This window comes from Charadrius vociferus, unplaced genomic scaffold (assembly GCF_000708025.1).
Source record: "Charadrius vociferus isolate BGI_N301 unplaced genomic scaffold, ASM70802v2 scaffold532, whole genome shotgun sequence".
Taxonomy (NCBI): Eukaryota; Metazoa; Chordata; class Aves; order Charadriiformes; family Charadriidae; genus Charadrius; species Charadrius vociferus.
Window position 1 is genome coordinate 778,476 of NW_009647271.1, and position 16,010 is coordinate 794,485.

At 47.5% G+C, this 16,010-nt stretch overlaps 1 protein-coding gene across 1 annotated transcript; it reads left to right on the forward strand.

Moving 5' to 3' along the window:
- The first annotated feature begins 1,175 nt into the window (after positions 1-1,175).
- Positions 1,176-12,818, forward strand: CDRT1 (CMT1A duplicated region transcript 1). Its single transcript, XM_009880022.1, has 14 exons — positions 1,176-1,368; positions 1,469-1,596; positions 2,589-2,711; positions 3,234-3,346; positions 3,791-3,994; positions 4,984-5,105; positions 5,628-5,776; positions 6,564-6,706; positions 7,875-8,033; positions 9,088-9,356; positions 10,159-10,347; positions 11,938-12,131; positions 12,315-12,435; positions 12,589-12,818. Exons 1-14 carry the CDS (start codon positions 1,176-1,178, stop codon positions 12,816-12,818), a joined length of 2,337 nt encoding a protein of 778 aa, XP_009878324.1.
- The last annotated feature ends 3,192 nt before the right edge of the window (positions 12,819-16,010 follow it).

The following is a 16,010-nucleotide window of genomic DNA, read 5'->3' on the forward strand; positions in this document are numbered from 1 at the left end:
TCGCCACTATGGTCTGCCAGTGCTTCTTCTGCAGCCCTTAAAAGCAAAACCTCATCTGCAAGGACTGGCCAGCTTCGTGAGACGGGTACCGCTATCTGCGTATTTAATACTGGAGAAAAGCTGTGGCGTTTCATACCAGAACATTAACAACCGGGACTGCCTGGGAACAGTTCTGTTCTGGGTCACTTTGGGGGGAAAAGAAAAAAACATGGCAATAATTAACTGGAAAATGCCATGCGAGAGGAGGTGATGCCATTCAACAGATGTTTGTCTTTGCTCTGAGCCACTTCCCAAGTTCGCCGAGGTGCTGACAGTGCACTCTTAGCGAAGAGACGGAAGAGAAGTGTCTCCCTTTTTGCTCATGGTGTGGATTGAGACGTTCTGTCAGGTTTAGGGCTTCCACCGGCACAACCTGAATTTCCAAACGTAGCTCTGGGGCTGGTGCTGCACCTAAAAGGAAGGAGAGCCTTATGCCGTGGCAGGGTTGCCGTTTGGCAAAGATGCCCAGACATCTTCATCTGCAAAAGCTACTGATGTGAGAAGGGCGTTAGCTGTGTTTGCCCTTCCGTTATCTTGGGGACAACAGAGAAATATGTCCCCCTTTCTTTCCTTCCGCAATATCCTAACCCAAGTCCTATTTCTACTGAAGAAAACCTAGTGGCTAAGGAAAGAGAAGGTTTTCCACTCTTTTCAGGAAAGAAGTGCTATGTCCTTGGCGTGAGGTTGTTTTGACATCCCCCCTTAGAGTCTGGGACAGACACCTTCCCATGCTGGTGACCGCTGTAGATAGAGGTGGAAGAGGTGAAGTATCTTGTGTTTGTAAAGGGAAAACCGGTACGCCGCATCCCCACCACGCTCACCCAGGGTTCCCCACGGCCCTGTGGGTCACCTGATTTTTCCAGCTGTGAGGAGCCCTCAGGGCAGTGGTGTGTGGGGAGAGTTGTCATCCTCTGCCCTCAAACCCCGCTGGTGTGGACTGCCCCGCGAGACACGGGGTATTTTCAGCATTTTCCTTTAAACAGTACAATACTAATGGGATTGGCAGAAGAGTCAGATTAAAATCAACCAACTCTTTCAAGGCCATTACTAACCATTAATACCATTAACAGCCACCAAAGCTCAAGCACTTACAAGACTGTCGATTCCTCGGTCTTCTAGGTGGTCAACCACCAGCAATGTGCTTCTGGCCCCAAAACACTGAGAGCTTCTCGCAGGATGGTCCTGATGAAGAGGACAACTCACTTCTTATGTCTTCAGCTGATCAAGATGACACTGTGGTTCCTCCATCTCTCCAGTCATCCCCTCATGTCAACCAATCCAAGGACTTCATTCGCTGCCTGCCACTTCACCTGTCCATGGGCATCCTGGGTAAAGCTGCTCTGATTTTCTAAGGATGGTTTCCCCTAAGGGTCATGGGTGGTGTCTAATGCGGATAGGGGTTTGCCACTCTGTCCTTTTAATTCCTCAGGGCTTTTGGATCAAAAATCCCTCAACACATGCGCTGCCGTGAGTAGATGCTGGGCTTTTCTGGCCGAAGAAGTCAAGAGGGAACGTGTGTGTCAAAGCATAGTACGGGAGAAGATCCTGTATTTGCAGGTACGATGCCTGGGCTGCTGCAATTATTGTGCACTTCAAAAAAAGGGTGTTTTTCTGCGACTGCCCAAGCCATTAGATGGAGATGCTTTTGCTAGAGGCCACCTCCCAACTTTGCCCCGTTCCTCCTTCTTTCAGCTGCAGAGCTGCAGGTTAGATGTTCATAGTGTCACAAGTAAGCACAACAGAATGGCTTTTACTGACCTTTAGAGAGCTGTCAGTTTTCAAAATGGATCAAATCGTTCTTGTAATCAAGAAAACAGTTGGGTCACAAATGCAAATACTGAACTTCCAGGAGCTAGTGGAAATTGGGCAGAGCTACAATGGTTCCCTGAGGCAGCTCAAAAATGAGTTTTATTTGCTCCACGTAAGAAGATGGGAATACTAGGTTTCTTTGTGAGAAGTCCGAACTGGTGGTTGGGACAGAGCAAAGCAGAACGCCGAGGAAAGGCTTGTTCTGGTTAGTACAGACCTGCCATAGACCAAGCCAAGTGTAAAGGGGAACCCCCAAAGAGATAACATTAGGGGTCTTTTCACGCTTTGCTTTGTGAAGAGAGCATGGAAATCTCAGGTCCGTGCTAGCATTCAAAGAAGGCTTAATGGAAGGCTTCACACATTAAAAATCGATCTTAGATGTTGATAAAGATGTTTGGAGAGCATCTCAGTGGGTTCGGATTCTGAATCAACTGAGCACTCACCAGAGATGAGGTGCGCTTTCAGTTTTCTTTCTGGTGACATGGAAAAGCTTTGCAGCGTATTAAAAGCTTAAGACTAGAGTTTGGAAAAAAAAATACTATTTTTCACAAGAAGTTAAATCTTATACCAACAAAATGGTAACTGCAAGCCTGGTCTCTTAAACAATACCAGCGTGTGCAGCTCAGCTTTGCACGTAACTTGAGCGTCCCATGGAGATGCTGAAGCATCAACACAGGAGCAGTATCCTTTGGGTGCACGGGCTCTGCAGTGACTGCGTTGCCTCTACTGGTTTATTCCAGGGGTTGTCCCCAAGAGGAGCAGTTTCAAACTATGCTAAAACAGTCAGTGTGACAATTCCACAGTTAAATGAAGAGGGTGATGTCATCGAAGTGAAACGCCACACTTGGGAAAGCAAACTGAAGGTATGTTGGAGGTTGTTTGCCTTCCGTGGATCCTGCATTTCGGTATTTGGGGAGGAAGGAGGGCACGGTGGTCTTGGAGGACAGGACTGAATTTGGGGTTGCTTTGCTCTTCTCCCACTCCTGCTTCTGGCTTGCACCCTCCTGAGCAATTCGGAAGGACCAGTGCTTGCTCAGCACCTTCTTGCGTGGGAGGGAGCCTCCCTGAGCGCCTGCCATGAGCTAACTCATCCCCCCAGAGGTGCTGGCAAGGCTGGGCAGCATCACGAGGATGTGGCTTTTTTCCTGAAGAATGAATGCTGAAGCTCTCAGGTCTTCCATTTTTGCCACGGAACACAGCATGGGAACAAGCCTTGTTTCTGCACTAAGCAGGAGGTTCCCGCACTCGGGGTGTTCTTTACCAGCACCTTCTGCCTCTGTTGGTCACGTCACTATAGTGGGCACCAAGCCGGTACGTTAATATGATGGAATAATGCTGCATTTCCCCTTCTCTGACTTATATTTCCCTACTTCCCTTTCCATCAGGAGGAGGAAGACCATCTGCAGGCGGTCTATCACGATCTGCAAACTGACACGGTTCAGTTGGAAGAGAGAAATGTCTTTTGCGGCTCCTACAATATCCGTGTCCTCACAGACCAGTGAGTAGACCGCCTGGCTGTAAGGCCGAACGGTGGCTTCCCAAAACCTATCCCGTTCCTTGCAATCCTTCAGTGGGAATGTATGGCTGGAGAAAGGTCCCTCAGCACCAGTGTTAAGAAATCCTCAGGGTCAGATCCGGTTATTTATAAAGGTATCAAGGTAAGTTGTTTTTAAAGACATAAGGGTTGGCAATCCGCAGTGTATCACGAAGGATAGAGGGCTGAGAGGAGCCCTCTCCCCCCTCCGTGCTTCCCCTCAAACTTGGCTATGCAGAACGAGGGACCTTGGCCGTGGTGCCCTGCAAAGGATTCACCCGCTGAAGCCTATTGCCCATGAGGTTGCTCGGTGAAGAGCATTAAGCATCAGAGAAATGCCTGTTCACGGCCTTAGACCTGTTGTACCTTGCTAGCTGGCTACAGCTTGTCCCACTCTTTCTTATCCAGACCAGACCGGAGCAGAATAATCCATTACAGCGGTGGAAACTTGGTAGCCGTTGGCTCTGCAGACCGAAAAGTGAGGCTTCTTGCTATGTCGGCAATGAAAGAAGTGCCTCCTCTTCTTTCCGGCCACGCTGGGAGCATCAAAGCGCTCTTCCTCAATGAGAAGAAAGGGTTTGTTCTCAGCGCGAGCTTTGATCTCAGCATCAGGTGAGCAGCAGGGGGGACTGTGCCCTGGGCTACCAGCCCCTTGGCAAATCTGGGGAAAACGAAACCTTCCACCCCCATCTTTAGGAATCCTCCTTCCTATCGCTTCCATTAGAGTAATGAAGAACAGTAGATAAGGAAACACATCCCCTACCCACATAGGACAGCTTCTGCTTCCTAATTTCACCTGGTACTGAATGATAAAATAGGAAGAGAAGTGATGCTCAGGTTTTCCTAAAGCGTCTTAAAACAGCAGCTGTGTTTCCCGTAGGCACTTGCAGGGAGACTATGGCTTTGCTGAGGTCAGCGTCGAGCTCAGGGAGGCCGGGGTTGTCCGCGGTGTTTTAGCTAAGCAGGGTCAACACCCCGGTCCCCGCCGCACCTCTGTTCCTTGCCGGGTACTGCACCCTGAAACAAGGGGTGGGTGGAGATGTTCAGCTCTTATGTCTTATTTTTCACTAAATCTCAAAAGTATCACGATGAGGGGTGAAACATTAAACAACAAGTTGTCCGGCTCCGGTATGGCAATTGCCCAACTTCATCGAAGGCAGCATTTAAGGAAAATGGAGTTTATACTGCCTCGGGCTGTGTCCTCCCTGCTCTTCCCGCTCCGAAAGGGCTGGTTTTTATGTGCAGGCTTGTGTCCCCTAGATAAAGTCAACAGAAATCATCTTGGCACCGGCCAGTAAAGAAACAACTTTATCTGTAAAGCTCTAAATTTTAAGGTTAATTGAAGGTAACTGTGCCAAAGGTGAAATCCAACCACGTGTTTCCAGGCAGTTTGGAGGCAGAAGAATGAGGTATACAGGTAAAAATGTAATACTAAGCCTGACTTGATCATTCCAAATGCTCCGACACCTTAGTGGAATGACTCCTGATTTTAACCTAGTGTGTATGGGAGAAAAGCTGGGCCTGTTAAGCAGGAAATAATGAATACAGTGAATAAACCATCAATTAATGACTGTCTTCCCTTTTTGCCCGGCCCTCTGTAGATGCTGGAATATATACAGCGGTGCTTGTACGAAAGTCTTTAATGGGCACTGTGGGACGATCACCTGCCTGGATTTACACGAAGAGCAGTTTGTGTCAGGAGCCAGAGACGGGATGGTGAAAGGTGAGAGCCAAGCCCAGCAGCTCCCCAGCCAGCGGCGAACAGCAGTTGAGCGACGGACAGCGTACGTGGGGCTTGGGAGGAGCAGGAGCTGGGAAGTAAGCCTAGAAATCGGAAGGTGAATTTTAGTGTCTCGTATTTTTGCTTCCAGAACAGCCTAAGCTGACACATGCACATACAAGGGCTCCGTGTCATTGAACAAATTGCCCTTATTTCTGCTTTTATTCAGTTTTAATGACTTTGGGGCTATAGGGCTAGACCAAGTCTTGGGACAGTGTCATCAACTTCCAGCTTTGATAGAGATTTCCTTGTTGTTAGCGTACAGAGTAAGGCTGACAGGGATGTGCCATTTCCTGGACTTCACATTTAAAAAATCCACAATGCAATTAGACTCTTCATGCCGACACGTGGCTCCACGCAGAGCTGCAATTCCAGCAGCATCTTTTAATTAAATCAGGAAAAAAAAAAAAAAGTAGTATTGTTGGGGCATACGTATTTAATAACTCTCCACTTTGCCCCTGACAGTGTGGAGCCTGGAGAGTGGGAAGTGTCTCAAGACCCTGAAGCACAGCAGTGCTGTTTGGGCAGTGAAGACGGACGGCACCCGCGTTGTCAGCGGGTGCGACCGAGGGCTGGTGAAAGTCTGGTGCGTTGACACAGGCGCTCTGATCAAAGTAAGTTTCTTAGGTGGATAAGTTTGTTCTAAATTGTCCAAAATCTCCTGTGCTTGTTTTAGAGCTTTTTTTTTTTTGATTATGCCAAAGACTTTATTTAAAAAAAAAAAATAAAAAAAAAAATTAAAAATAATCCAAACCCCAAAAGCTGTTTAAACTGTAGAATTATTGGTGAGTAAATAGTATTAAAACTGATTTGCAAACAACTGCCAATCTTAACCCGGTGTTTGATTTGTCCTTCTTAACCCCCATCATTACTTGTTCTCTGCAGATCCATTCATCTCTCTCCTGCGGAAACATTCCGAACCTGGGAAGAGGGTGGGAAGGGCTTGACTAACAGCTCTTGTTGTCAGAGGCATCATGGGTTAGCCCAAAATATGAAACTTTGCTCTCAGAACCAGTTTATAACGCTGAAGCAGCTGGATAGCTGCCCTGCCATGTAAAGATTGAGGCCAGAGTCTGCTAATTATCTTCGCAGACATCCACAATTAGTATTAGTCCGCATCTCTGAGCTCACAATAGCTCACAATAATCTATTTAGCACATGCAATAAAGCTGGAAAATGTATGTGAATTCTGTGCTGGTAGCTCGCCATCAACCCAGAATATTTCTTTTAAGCGACCATCAAACTAACCCAGTTACCCATAGGATGTACTGATATATTATCACAACACCCGTAAAACCGCGATATACCATATGCGGTGGGTATTGTGAACGCCGCAAGATATTTTGGCATATTTACGTCCAGATTGTTGACAGCGTTGCACCTATTTCTTTTACGTTGCAGACGTTAGAGGGGCACCAAGGCCCCGTGAAGTGCTTGTCCTTTGATCAGTGGCACCTCGTCACGGGAAGCACCGATGGATACGCCCTGGGATGGAGCATGTTGGGAAACCTGAAGAGATGCCTAACGGCTTTCTGCCACCCGAAGTAGGAATTGGGCGTGTTTCAAGTTGTATTCAACTGTCCGCTAAATCCGTGTAGAAAATGTCTCTTATAGGAACACAAAATGCCTTAATTATTTCTTAGGATTTGAAATATCCTCACTTTCAACAACCTTCCTCTTTAAAGTGGTGACAGGTGCCAAGATGTCAGAACCAGTGTTTGTCAGTTAAGACCTGTAAACAGCCTAAAATGCAGATAAGCAACTGCTTGTTCACAACCAGGGGTGACAGACTGACAGCCCAACCCTTCGAGGATCCCAGTCTGTGGGTGTCGCACTGCCTGGTCACGAAAAGGTACTGGCTGTGGCAGAGGTGGCCAAGTTACTTGCTGAACCCTACCAACTCTATATCGTGTTATTTACAAATACTTTAATTGCTTATCAGAACTGTGAAATCTGTAGCATTCCATTGTTTTCCTTTACTTTCCCAGCCATAAAAATGAAATTTGAAACGCAGCGGATGGCCATAACAGCACTGGTTTCTCTGAGGACGTGCTGGGTTGGTTGGTTTGGACACAGAGTGATTATGAAGGACTTATGAAGAGGGTCCAGCAAAGGGCTACAAAGATGATGAGGGGACTGGAGCATCTTTCTGATGAGGAAAGACTGAGGGACGTGGGGCTGTTCAGTCTGGAGAAGAGAAGACTGAGGGGGGATCTTATCAACACTTACCAATCCCCAAAGGGAGGGTACCAGGGGGAGGGGAACAGACTTTTTCCAGCGGTGCCCAGTGACAGGACAAGAGGGAACGGGCACAAACTGGAGCATAGGCAGTTCCATCTCCACCTGAGGAGGAACTTCTCTGCTGTGAGGGCGGCAGAGCAGTGGCACAGGCTGCCCAGAGAGGTGGGGGAGTCTCCCCCTCTGGAGCCATCCCAAACCCGCCTGGACGCCGTCCTGTGCCACTGCTGGAGGTGCCCCTGCTCTGGCAGCGGGTGGCACTAGGGGAGCTCCAGAAGGCCCTTCCAGCCCTGACCGTTGTGTGACTTCACTACTCGGCCTTTTGAATATCTCCATGAGATATTCAAAATAACGGGCGTGTAGCCCGTTGATGGAGGCAGAATTTGCGTTTCCTCCAAGGCAAAAGAGGTGGTTGATCACAACTCCTTGGGAAAGCGTGATGAATGTACCAGTGCAGACACACTGTATTTTCAGGGAAGTTCTGTCTCTGGAGTTCTTCTATCTCCGAGTCATCAGCGGCTGTGCCGACGGAAAGATACGTATATTTAATTACCTGACTGGAACCTGCCTGAAAGTGTTGATGGCCAATAGCAGAGGGGACCCCGTATCTTCTTTCTGTGTTGCAGAAAACAGGTTGGTGATGACAACTCCCATCAGTCTCTGAACCAAACCAGGCAGATAACATTGTGATTTAAGGAATTATGTATTTTTTTTTCTTTTGCTGTCCTTCTCACAAAGAAGCTTTAAAGGGCTCTACTGCTTATTGACTGCTTCAGTAACTCATTATTGTTAGCAATGGCTGAAAATCGATTTGCAATCTACAACAGTCTGTTTCTATACAACTTAAAATACAGCATTGGAAGAGGCTGCCCAGGGCAGTGGTCAAGTCACCATCCCTGGAGGTATTTAAAAGACATGTAGATGAAGCACTTAGGGACACGGTTTAGTGGTTGACTTGACAGTGTTGGGTTAATGGCTGGAACTGACGATCTCAAAGGTCTTTTCCAGCCTAAACAATTCTATGGACCAGCTGTAAAGCTGAACTGAGAAACCAAATTTCTTAAGAGGGGGAATCGAGCCAAGGCCTGACAAAGCCTTTACCTGCTCCCTGACCTACTGCCTCTTCACAAAAGCGAAGCATAGAAAACACTTCCAGGTTCCTTCATGTCTGCACCTCTCAGCTGAAGGTAGTTCCCAGTTTCTGTGTAAGCAATAGCTAAACCTCTGGTGTGTTATCAATGCTGTTTTGGTCACAACTGTAAAACACAGCAATACACGGGCTGCTATGAAGAAAGTTAACTCCATCCCAACCAGACCAAGTACACCCCTCCAATTTAGGTTTAAATGTCCTTAATGATGTGGTATCTCCAGTTTCTTTTGGCATTGCACTGATCTAGCTCAGTCCACTGTTGGCAATTTTCATCCTAATTATTTTAAAACTAATTTTGCCACAGAGCTGAATGAAAAGAGCCCCGGCGAGCTCCTACAGAGTATGAGTTAAAATGTACTGTGTCTGATTGATGGGACTAATTGCTACCGCTGCCTTAAACAGGTGATGGTTATCTCAGATCTGCTGAAGTGCCCTCTCAGGTTTTGTATTGCACAGAAGCAAATGGCCCTGTGAGGTACTAACTCCTGCGTTAACCGATATCTGGGCTTTTATACGGCTTTTCCTTCCCTTCTCCAGGATGGTGGTCAACTCGCCAACTAGTCTGTTGGTGTTCCAGTTTGAGGATGTCAGGTGGGACTACACCTTAGGCACCGAGCGAGAGACGGTGGGGAAGAAAAACCAGTCTGAGGGGGCTTCAAGCACAATGCCGCTGCGCCTTCAGCGCCTGAAACGCCACGACCTCAGCCTGATGCACCCCCTTGCTCTGGAGACGCAAGATGCCAACCAGCTCCTGCCGTCTTGCTGGATCCGCTGCTGGTCACCGAAAGGTTGGGGAGTATCTCAAGGTACGACGTACAGCCCCCGCCGTACTGCAGCATCATCTTATAATGAGTTAGAAATAATTTCAAGTACCCGCTGCCTTCATCTGAATCAATAACAGACTCACTGCTTTTTTTTTTTTTTAAGAGTGCAGTCTGGTAGATGCGCTGTTGCATTTCAATAGTTCTGTCATTTCCAGGCTTTTGTAAAACCTTTGTACCTTTTTTGGAATGGTTTGGTATAAATTCGACATGTTTGCCAAGAACAGGCACTGTCGCTTTCTACCTGAGTAATAGCGAAATCAGGAGTAGTATTCAGATTCTCACAGCTGGCGCGCACGGAAGCAGGCTGCTGATTCAGTGCTCGAATTATTTATGAGAAAATACTCTAGAAAGTCATAGGACACCTGCACTGAGGATCTGCCACCACCGGGAAATGCAATTCCACGGAAGCAGGCACCTTTTAAATTGTAACATTGTGATGTTATTTTATTTTTATATTTTTTTTAAATCAGCAGTTATTTAATACAGTATGCACCACAAATCTTCCAGCTCTACAATCAAACTGTATATTGCAGATAAACTCAAGGGCCAAGAAGGTTTTCCTGCTTTCAAGGCCATCGGATGGTAACCTCTGTGATGCAGCTTATATGCAAATATCTCTGGATTATTTCGAGTACCTAGACCTTTAGAAGCTGTGATAAGAGGCAAAACAGTAACCAAAGACTTGAAATCCCATCACTTATGAAGATTTTATTTAAAAAAAAAAAAAAAAAAAAAAGTTTAACACCAGCGAACTTTAGAGATGGCTTTTTCTTCTGTTTCCTAGCTCTCTGCTATGAGCTGATGAAAGCAGCAGCTCGCCAGCAGCGGCAGCGTTTTCTCAAGATGGAAAAGACTTTTCGTCTCCAGGCAGAGCAGCCGAAAAAGCCTTCCACCCCTGGCACCACGCCAGCCCGTGCCTCTGCCTTGGGAAAGGCAGCGAGAGCACATTCTGCAGGAATCCCAGCAGACAGCGGTAAGGACTCTTCGCAGTTAGGCAGGACAGTCATTCTGCAAACAAGGGCACCTAAGGTATGTGAATGGATGGAATAAAAGGTCGGGATCTCTGGAAGACGGGCCTGTTCTGGATGAAAGGTTTGCAGCGGAAAGACAGATCACTTGCAGAGCCTGTGGTGGCTACAGAAGCTGCTTTAGATCTATCAAACAGATAGAAGTGATCAGCTTGAGCTATAAAGCCGTTCTCTGGTATCTCAGTGGGGTTTTTCTTTTGTACTATATCCTTGTTCTATTTTTTGATTACTTTAACAGGTGTAGGAGAACTGCGCACAAAATTTATTCAAGTAGTTGGTATTCAGTAGCAGTAACTAAAAAAATTGGTTTTAAAATATTACATGTAAACTGTCTCAGCCAGCAACAACGTGGCAACCTGAAACTTGAAAATGAGATAGTGCTGAGATCACAAACGTGGGCTGTGGCCACGTGGCTTTTGTCTCATCTTAATTATTCTCAGGTTTTATATTCAGAATCTGTTGGGATCTTAAAGTTTGAGACATATTCTGAAATCTTACTTAGAAGAGCCATACCAATTGAAAGTATCTAGCCCCAAACTGCTGGTGTTTGTCACTAAGGTGGTGCAGATTAAATGGTTCTGAATTCTGGGAATGAAGAACAAGCAGTCATTTTCATTAGTTTATTTTGCTGTATTCTGCCTTCCTGCACTGTAACTTAATGTTCTCTGAAATACATTTCCAGAGGGTGGAAGTTTCAGTTAACCAGTCTGGAAAAACAGAATTGTTTCCAAAGCGATGATACGCGAACAGCGTGACATTGCAAAGTGACAAATGAAGCGCTATGTCAAGGCCGTGGGACCGAGCGTCTCGCGCAGGCTGTGCCATAATCCCCACCTACTCCTTAGCCAAGGGCATAATCACACAGTCCATCTTGATGTGTCTGTCATACAGCACAGGTCACTCCCTACGCCCCCGAGGTGGCAAAGCCAGGCTGTGAAGCGTGTCTTGCCATTTCCAATTCAAACGCGGCTCTGAGGTGTAACGGTTCAAACCAGTTCCCAGGTGTTGGCTACTTCCAAGATTTCTCCATGACTTGTCTTGAAGCCTTTTCCCAATGCACAAACTGTAGGACAAGAACGGGGTGCGTGGGAAGAGGTGGTGGGGAACCTCATTCCTTTTCGAAACCATGGTTTCAACCAAGGTGGATACTGAGCCATCCGCACACGAATACCGTCATGTCAGAGAATCTGACTTGAGTTTGACCCATACAGGCTATGGTAAGGACCACTTCTCAGTAAGCCAAAACAGAGGTAGCTCTGCTGGTGGCAATGTCACTAGTGTGGCCGAGGATGAGCAAACTGAAATGGGCACCATGGGCTTGTAGCTATAGATAAACTTGGGGTGCCCGTATGCCTGTCAACACAGCACCCATCCCTGATCTTGCTTAGAGCACCACCCTGCCAACAACGATCACAAAAACTGTCACAGAATCGCAGAACGGTAGGGGTTGGGAGGGACCATTGTAGTCCTCAACTGTCCTCATCTATCCAAACTATCCTCAACTCCAAATGTGTTGTTTTTATTTTTGGAAACAGATGGCAAATCTGAACGTGGCCCTTCTCTCTACGCATCTGCACATCCTGACAGGACAGAAGCCGCTTTGCAGCATGAAAAGAGACGAGACCTGTGTTGTCCCATGTCCCCTGACAAGTTCTTCTTAATGGTCAGCACGCTGCAGAACGCCCACAAGGCAGCCGCCGCCAGCTCCAGTATTAAACACACCGCAAAAGTCAGGGAAACACAGGAACCTCCACGGGAACATCAGCAACGCCGCCCTGAAAAAGTACATCTATACCAAACCCCTCTGCAACACAAAAAGGACCAGGCAGTCCAGCTCCAACGTGCGAGACTGCACAGCGATTCTCTGATGATGAAAAGAATTTCTGTACCCTTTGAAACCAAAATGCTGCAGCTCAAGCTGAAAAGCTCTTTGCATGGACCCACTGTGATGTCCTCCATCCCTGCTCCTTCCATCGTACGTCCCAAGACTTGTGGTTTGCTGCGAGAAAAGAAAGCTCCCAGGGGACGACAGCGTAAAGTCAATCCTCTCCCTGAAGATGGGGTTCAGCTTATCGACCCCTTTACGGCTTCTTCTGAACTGATCAAATCAACACGGGTGATGATTGCACAAATGAAAAATGAAGCGGTTTCCAGGAGAAAAAAGCCTTTTATTCCGTATGCTGCAGACCCTTCCCCAAGCAACAGTGGGTTCAGGCTCCTGACAGGAAAACAGAAGGAGGCGTATGAGACGGCTGCCATAGCTCAGTATGGGGCACACCAGACAAAGCTCACAGAGGATCAGCAGAGAGCATGCAAGAAGGCCTGGCTAAGGAAAATTAAAGGCCTCTCTGTAGACTCCTTTACTGGGGAGGGGAAAATAGCTGCTCCTGAACTTGGGCTGAACACATTCATTTGAGGTAATTCCTTAGTCCAACAACCAAACCGCTAACTAAGGATTCTGATGTCTGGCTCAGTCTGTCGTGTCAAGATCCCTGTGGTTTCTAAGTAGACAAGACATCTCTGCTGTAAGTTTTTCGAAGAGATATTACTGGTATATTCAGCTGTGAATGGATTGAGTCCTCTCCTGGAGTTACCTTGCTAGACCTGCTGCTACTGCAGCCACAGCAGTCTGACACAGCCCGACACACGGCTCAACTGTGTGTGAATAACAATAATAAAAAAAAATGTTATTGGCATTCATGTGGATTGATTAGAATTTATAAGTGGAAGAAGCGTGGACTAAAAACTGGCTGAGCCCAGAGGGTGGTGATCAGTGGCATGAAGTCTAACTGAAGGCCAGTAACTTGTGGTGTAGCCCACGGCTTAATATTGGGTCTGATCTTATTTAACATCTTCATTAATTAATGATGTGGATGGTGGGGCAGGGGCCACCCTCAGCAAGTTGGCAGATGACACCAAAGTGGGAGGAGTGGCTGATGCAGCAGAGGGTGGTGCTGCCATCCAGAGGGACCTGGGCAGGCTGGAGGAACGGGGTGAGAGAGACCTCCTGAACTTCAGCAAGGGGAAGCGCCAAGCGCTGCCCCTGGGGAGGAGCAGCCCCAGGCACCAGGACATGCTGGGGCCATCCAGCTGGAAAGCAGCTTAAAAACTAATTTGTATTAAACAAAAAACAAAGGTAGTGGTTTCTATTTCTGTTTTTTGTGGATAAAATGCCTAAATGTGCTCGATTTCCACTGACGCTCAGGACCTAAATTGGCTTGAGTTGGGAAGACAGAAACCTGTCTGGTTGTCCAACTTTGAGTATCAGAAATACCTGTTATTTTCTTGCATTAGAAGCTTGAGGTAGAACACTCCTGCCCACAGTCATGTCAAGGGTCCTTTCAGCAGCAGTTCTGGTTTGAGATGAAAGTCTGTAGGGTGGTGAAAGTCTGTAGGGTCGTGATTAGTTTTGGCTTGTTTGTTGTAATGGCATCTCCAGCTTGCAAACCCCTGTGATCAAGCCAGACCTCGTTAACAGGGAAAAATAACAACAATTGTCCCCCAAAGAATTACAATGAACAGGTAAATAAAAACTAAGCGTCCATGTAAAACTCCGAGGAAGCCAGAAACTAATGAAGATGTGGGAGCTGAACTGCTGGAGTTCAGGTTTGTTGCCGAGAGGCCGTGGCGGCTGGGGATGAGCGAGGGGGGGGCGGTTGGCCATCGGCCTGGTTGCAGCAGGTCTGTGCTGTGGGGACAAGGGATTCTGGTTGCCCTGAGGTTAAGTTTTCAGACACGCAGCAGCAAGGATGTCACGCGCAGCCACGGGATGGCACTTTCTCACAAGAAATCAGGCGTGAGCTCAGCGCAGCTGCAGCCAGAGGCCCTTTGGCACAACACCCCTGGAAAACAAACATCTAATAGAGGGAGCCTGGCGGAAAAACATCACAGAAAGGCTAGTGGCTTTTTAGTCATGCTGAAGTGAGGATTAGTGTGTTGTCTTCCTACTTAGAGCCAATAAATAAGCATCTCCCCGCAGGTGCAGGTGCTCAGGCACTTGCGAGATGCTGCAGCCAACAGAGGTGGTGTGAAATTACCTACGAAGGCAGAGCCGGACCAAGCCCTGCGACCGGCTTTAGCTCAGCGCAGCGGATGCGTGGCTGGGAGCTGGGCGTCAGAGATGCACTGGAAGGGACTTATCGTATGGCAAGATGTCACACACAGCACGCGAAGTCACGAAGGTAATTACGAGGAGGTGGTTTTACTATCTCTGCAACTCATTTCTGAATTAAATTGCCCTATCTGTGTGCCCGGCCTTTGGGCGAGCAGGGGAGACACCCTCTGGGTGCTGCGGGCAGCACTGGGGTTGTGCGGGACACGACCCACCTGCAAAGCAGAGCCAAAGCCAGGCAGAGAGGCGGCAAGACTGTTTAGACAGAGTTTTGGTGTAACTAGATGCCATTGGTGTTGTACTTGTGTCCTCCACAAAGCGTAGACAGTATTATCCTGAGATAACGACACCGTATTGATGTCACAGCAATTTTGTCTGTACAGCTCGGCAGGCGTTTCTGAACAAAACGTGGTTTTACCCGAGTGTTGGTTGTAACTAGAAGTGTCTGTGTTTCACCAGAGGAACAGTGCTTGATGCTTCACGCAGTGAATGGAAAAGGAGCACAAGAGTATTAAAAAGAGGCAACAGCAAAAATATAAAAGCAAATTAAGTTTTTATTAGTATTGTATTTATCAGTAACAGCTTTGGATTGCCCGTGAAATGGCATGCTGACTTCAGTGAGTGTGTAAAATGCATTTGCTAGCTAGGTAAGCAAAACAGGCCTTTTAATATTGTCTTTATATAGAAATGAAAACAAAACTATGCAGGCAGTATTGAAGCGAAAGGATGTTTTACTTGTTCATGGCTGGATCACACACCATGAAATTAGATTGTATCAGACCTAAGATAGTGGTAATTCTAGTAACTACGTCTGCCCTTTTGAAATTGGGGGGGAAGTACGAGATAGCCCATTAAACAGCCAGGTCTTTATACAATGAACATTAAGTCTTCCAACTTGCTGCATAAGACGCTTATTTCTATGGTGCTCTCTGCTCTGGATTTTCAGGTGTTATATAGAAATTAGGCGTCCTTGCCAGCAAGCTCTGTGCATTTCTGCAGACTTTGTGAAAACTGAAGCTTAAAGCTTCCTCTTTCTTTTTGGCTACGCCGCTTCCTCCTTCCTTATGCCGATCTGAGGGTGTTACTGCACTTTGAGCTTTTTCTATCGCGTTTTTCTAGACATCCAGTTGTTTGTTTGTTTTTTGTCTGGACCTGTGCTTGCAGCGGAGACATTTATCGCGCTGCGGGGGAAGAGGCGCAGCAAAGCGAGCGCTGGGCGCAGGCAGCTCCTGCCGAAGGCGCCAGCCGGGGGCAGCCGGCACAGCCACCCACCTGCCCCCGTCACCCCAGAGGTCGGCGAAAGGCCCGTAACCTGCGTTGGTAAGGGTGCACGCTCCTCGCTATGTGTTTTTCGGCTACGTCAGACACCAGGAAAGGTGAGGCTTCAGAGAAGCCGCTTTTCCTCTTCAAGCTCTCCCTCGGACTAACTCCATCCGACATCGTCCGGCCTTCACGGAGCCTCCTCAAGGGGCACCGGCGGGCTCCGCCCTGGCTCCC

Coding starts and splice junctions, on each gene's coding strand:
- CDRT1 (XM_009880022.1), top strand. CDS start 1,176: ATGTGCTTCTGGCCCCAAAACACTGAGAGCTTCTCGCAGGATGGTCCT. Junction 9,357..10,158: donor AGGTTGGGGAGTATCTCAAG/GTACGACGTACA, acceptor TCTGTTTCCTAG/CTCTCTGCTATGAGCTGATG. Junction 10,348..11,937: donor AGGAATCCCAGCAGACAGCG/GTAAGGACTCTT, acceptor TTTTGGAAACAG/ATGGCAAATCTGAACGTGGC.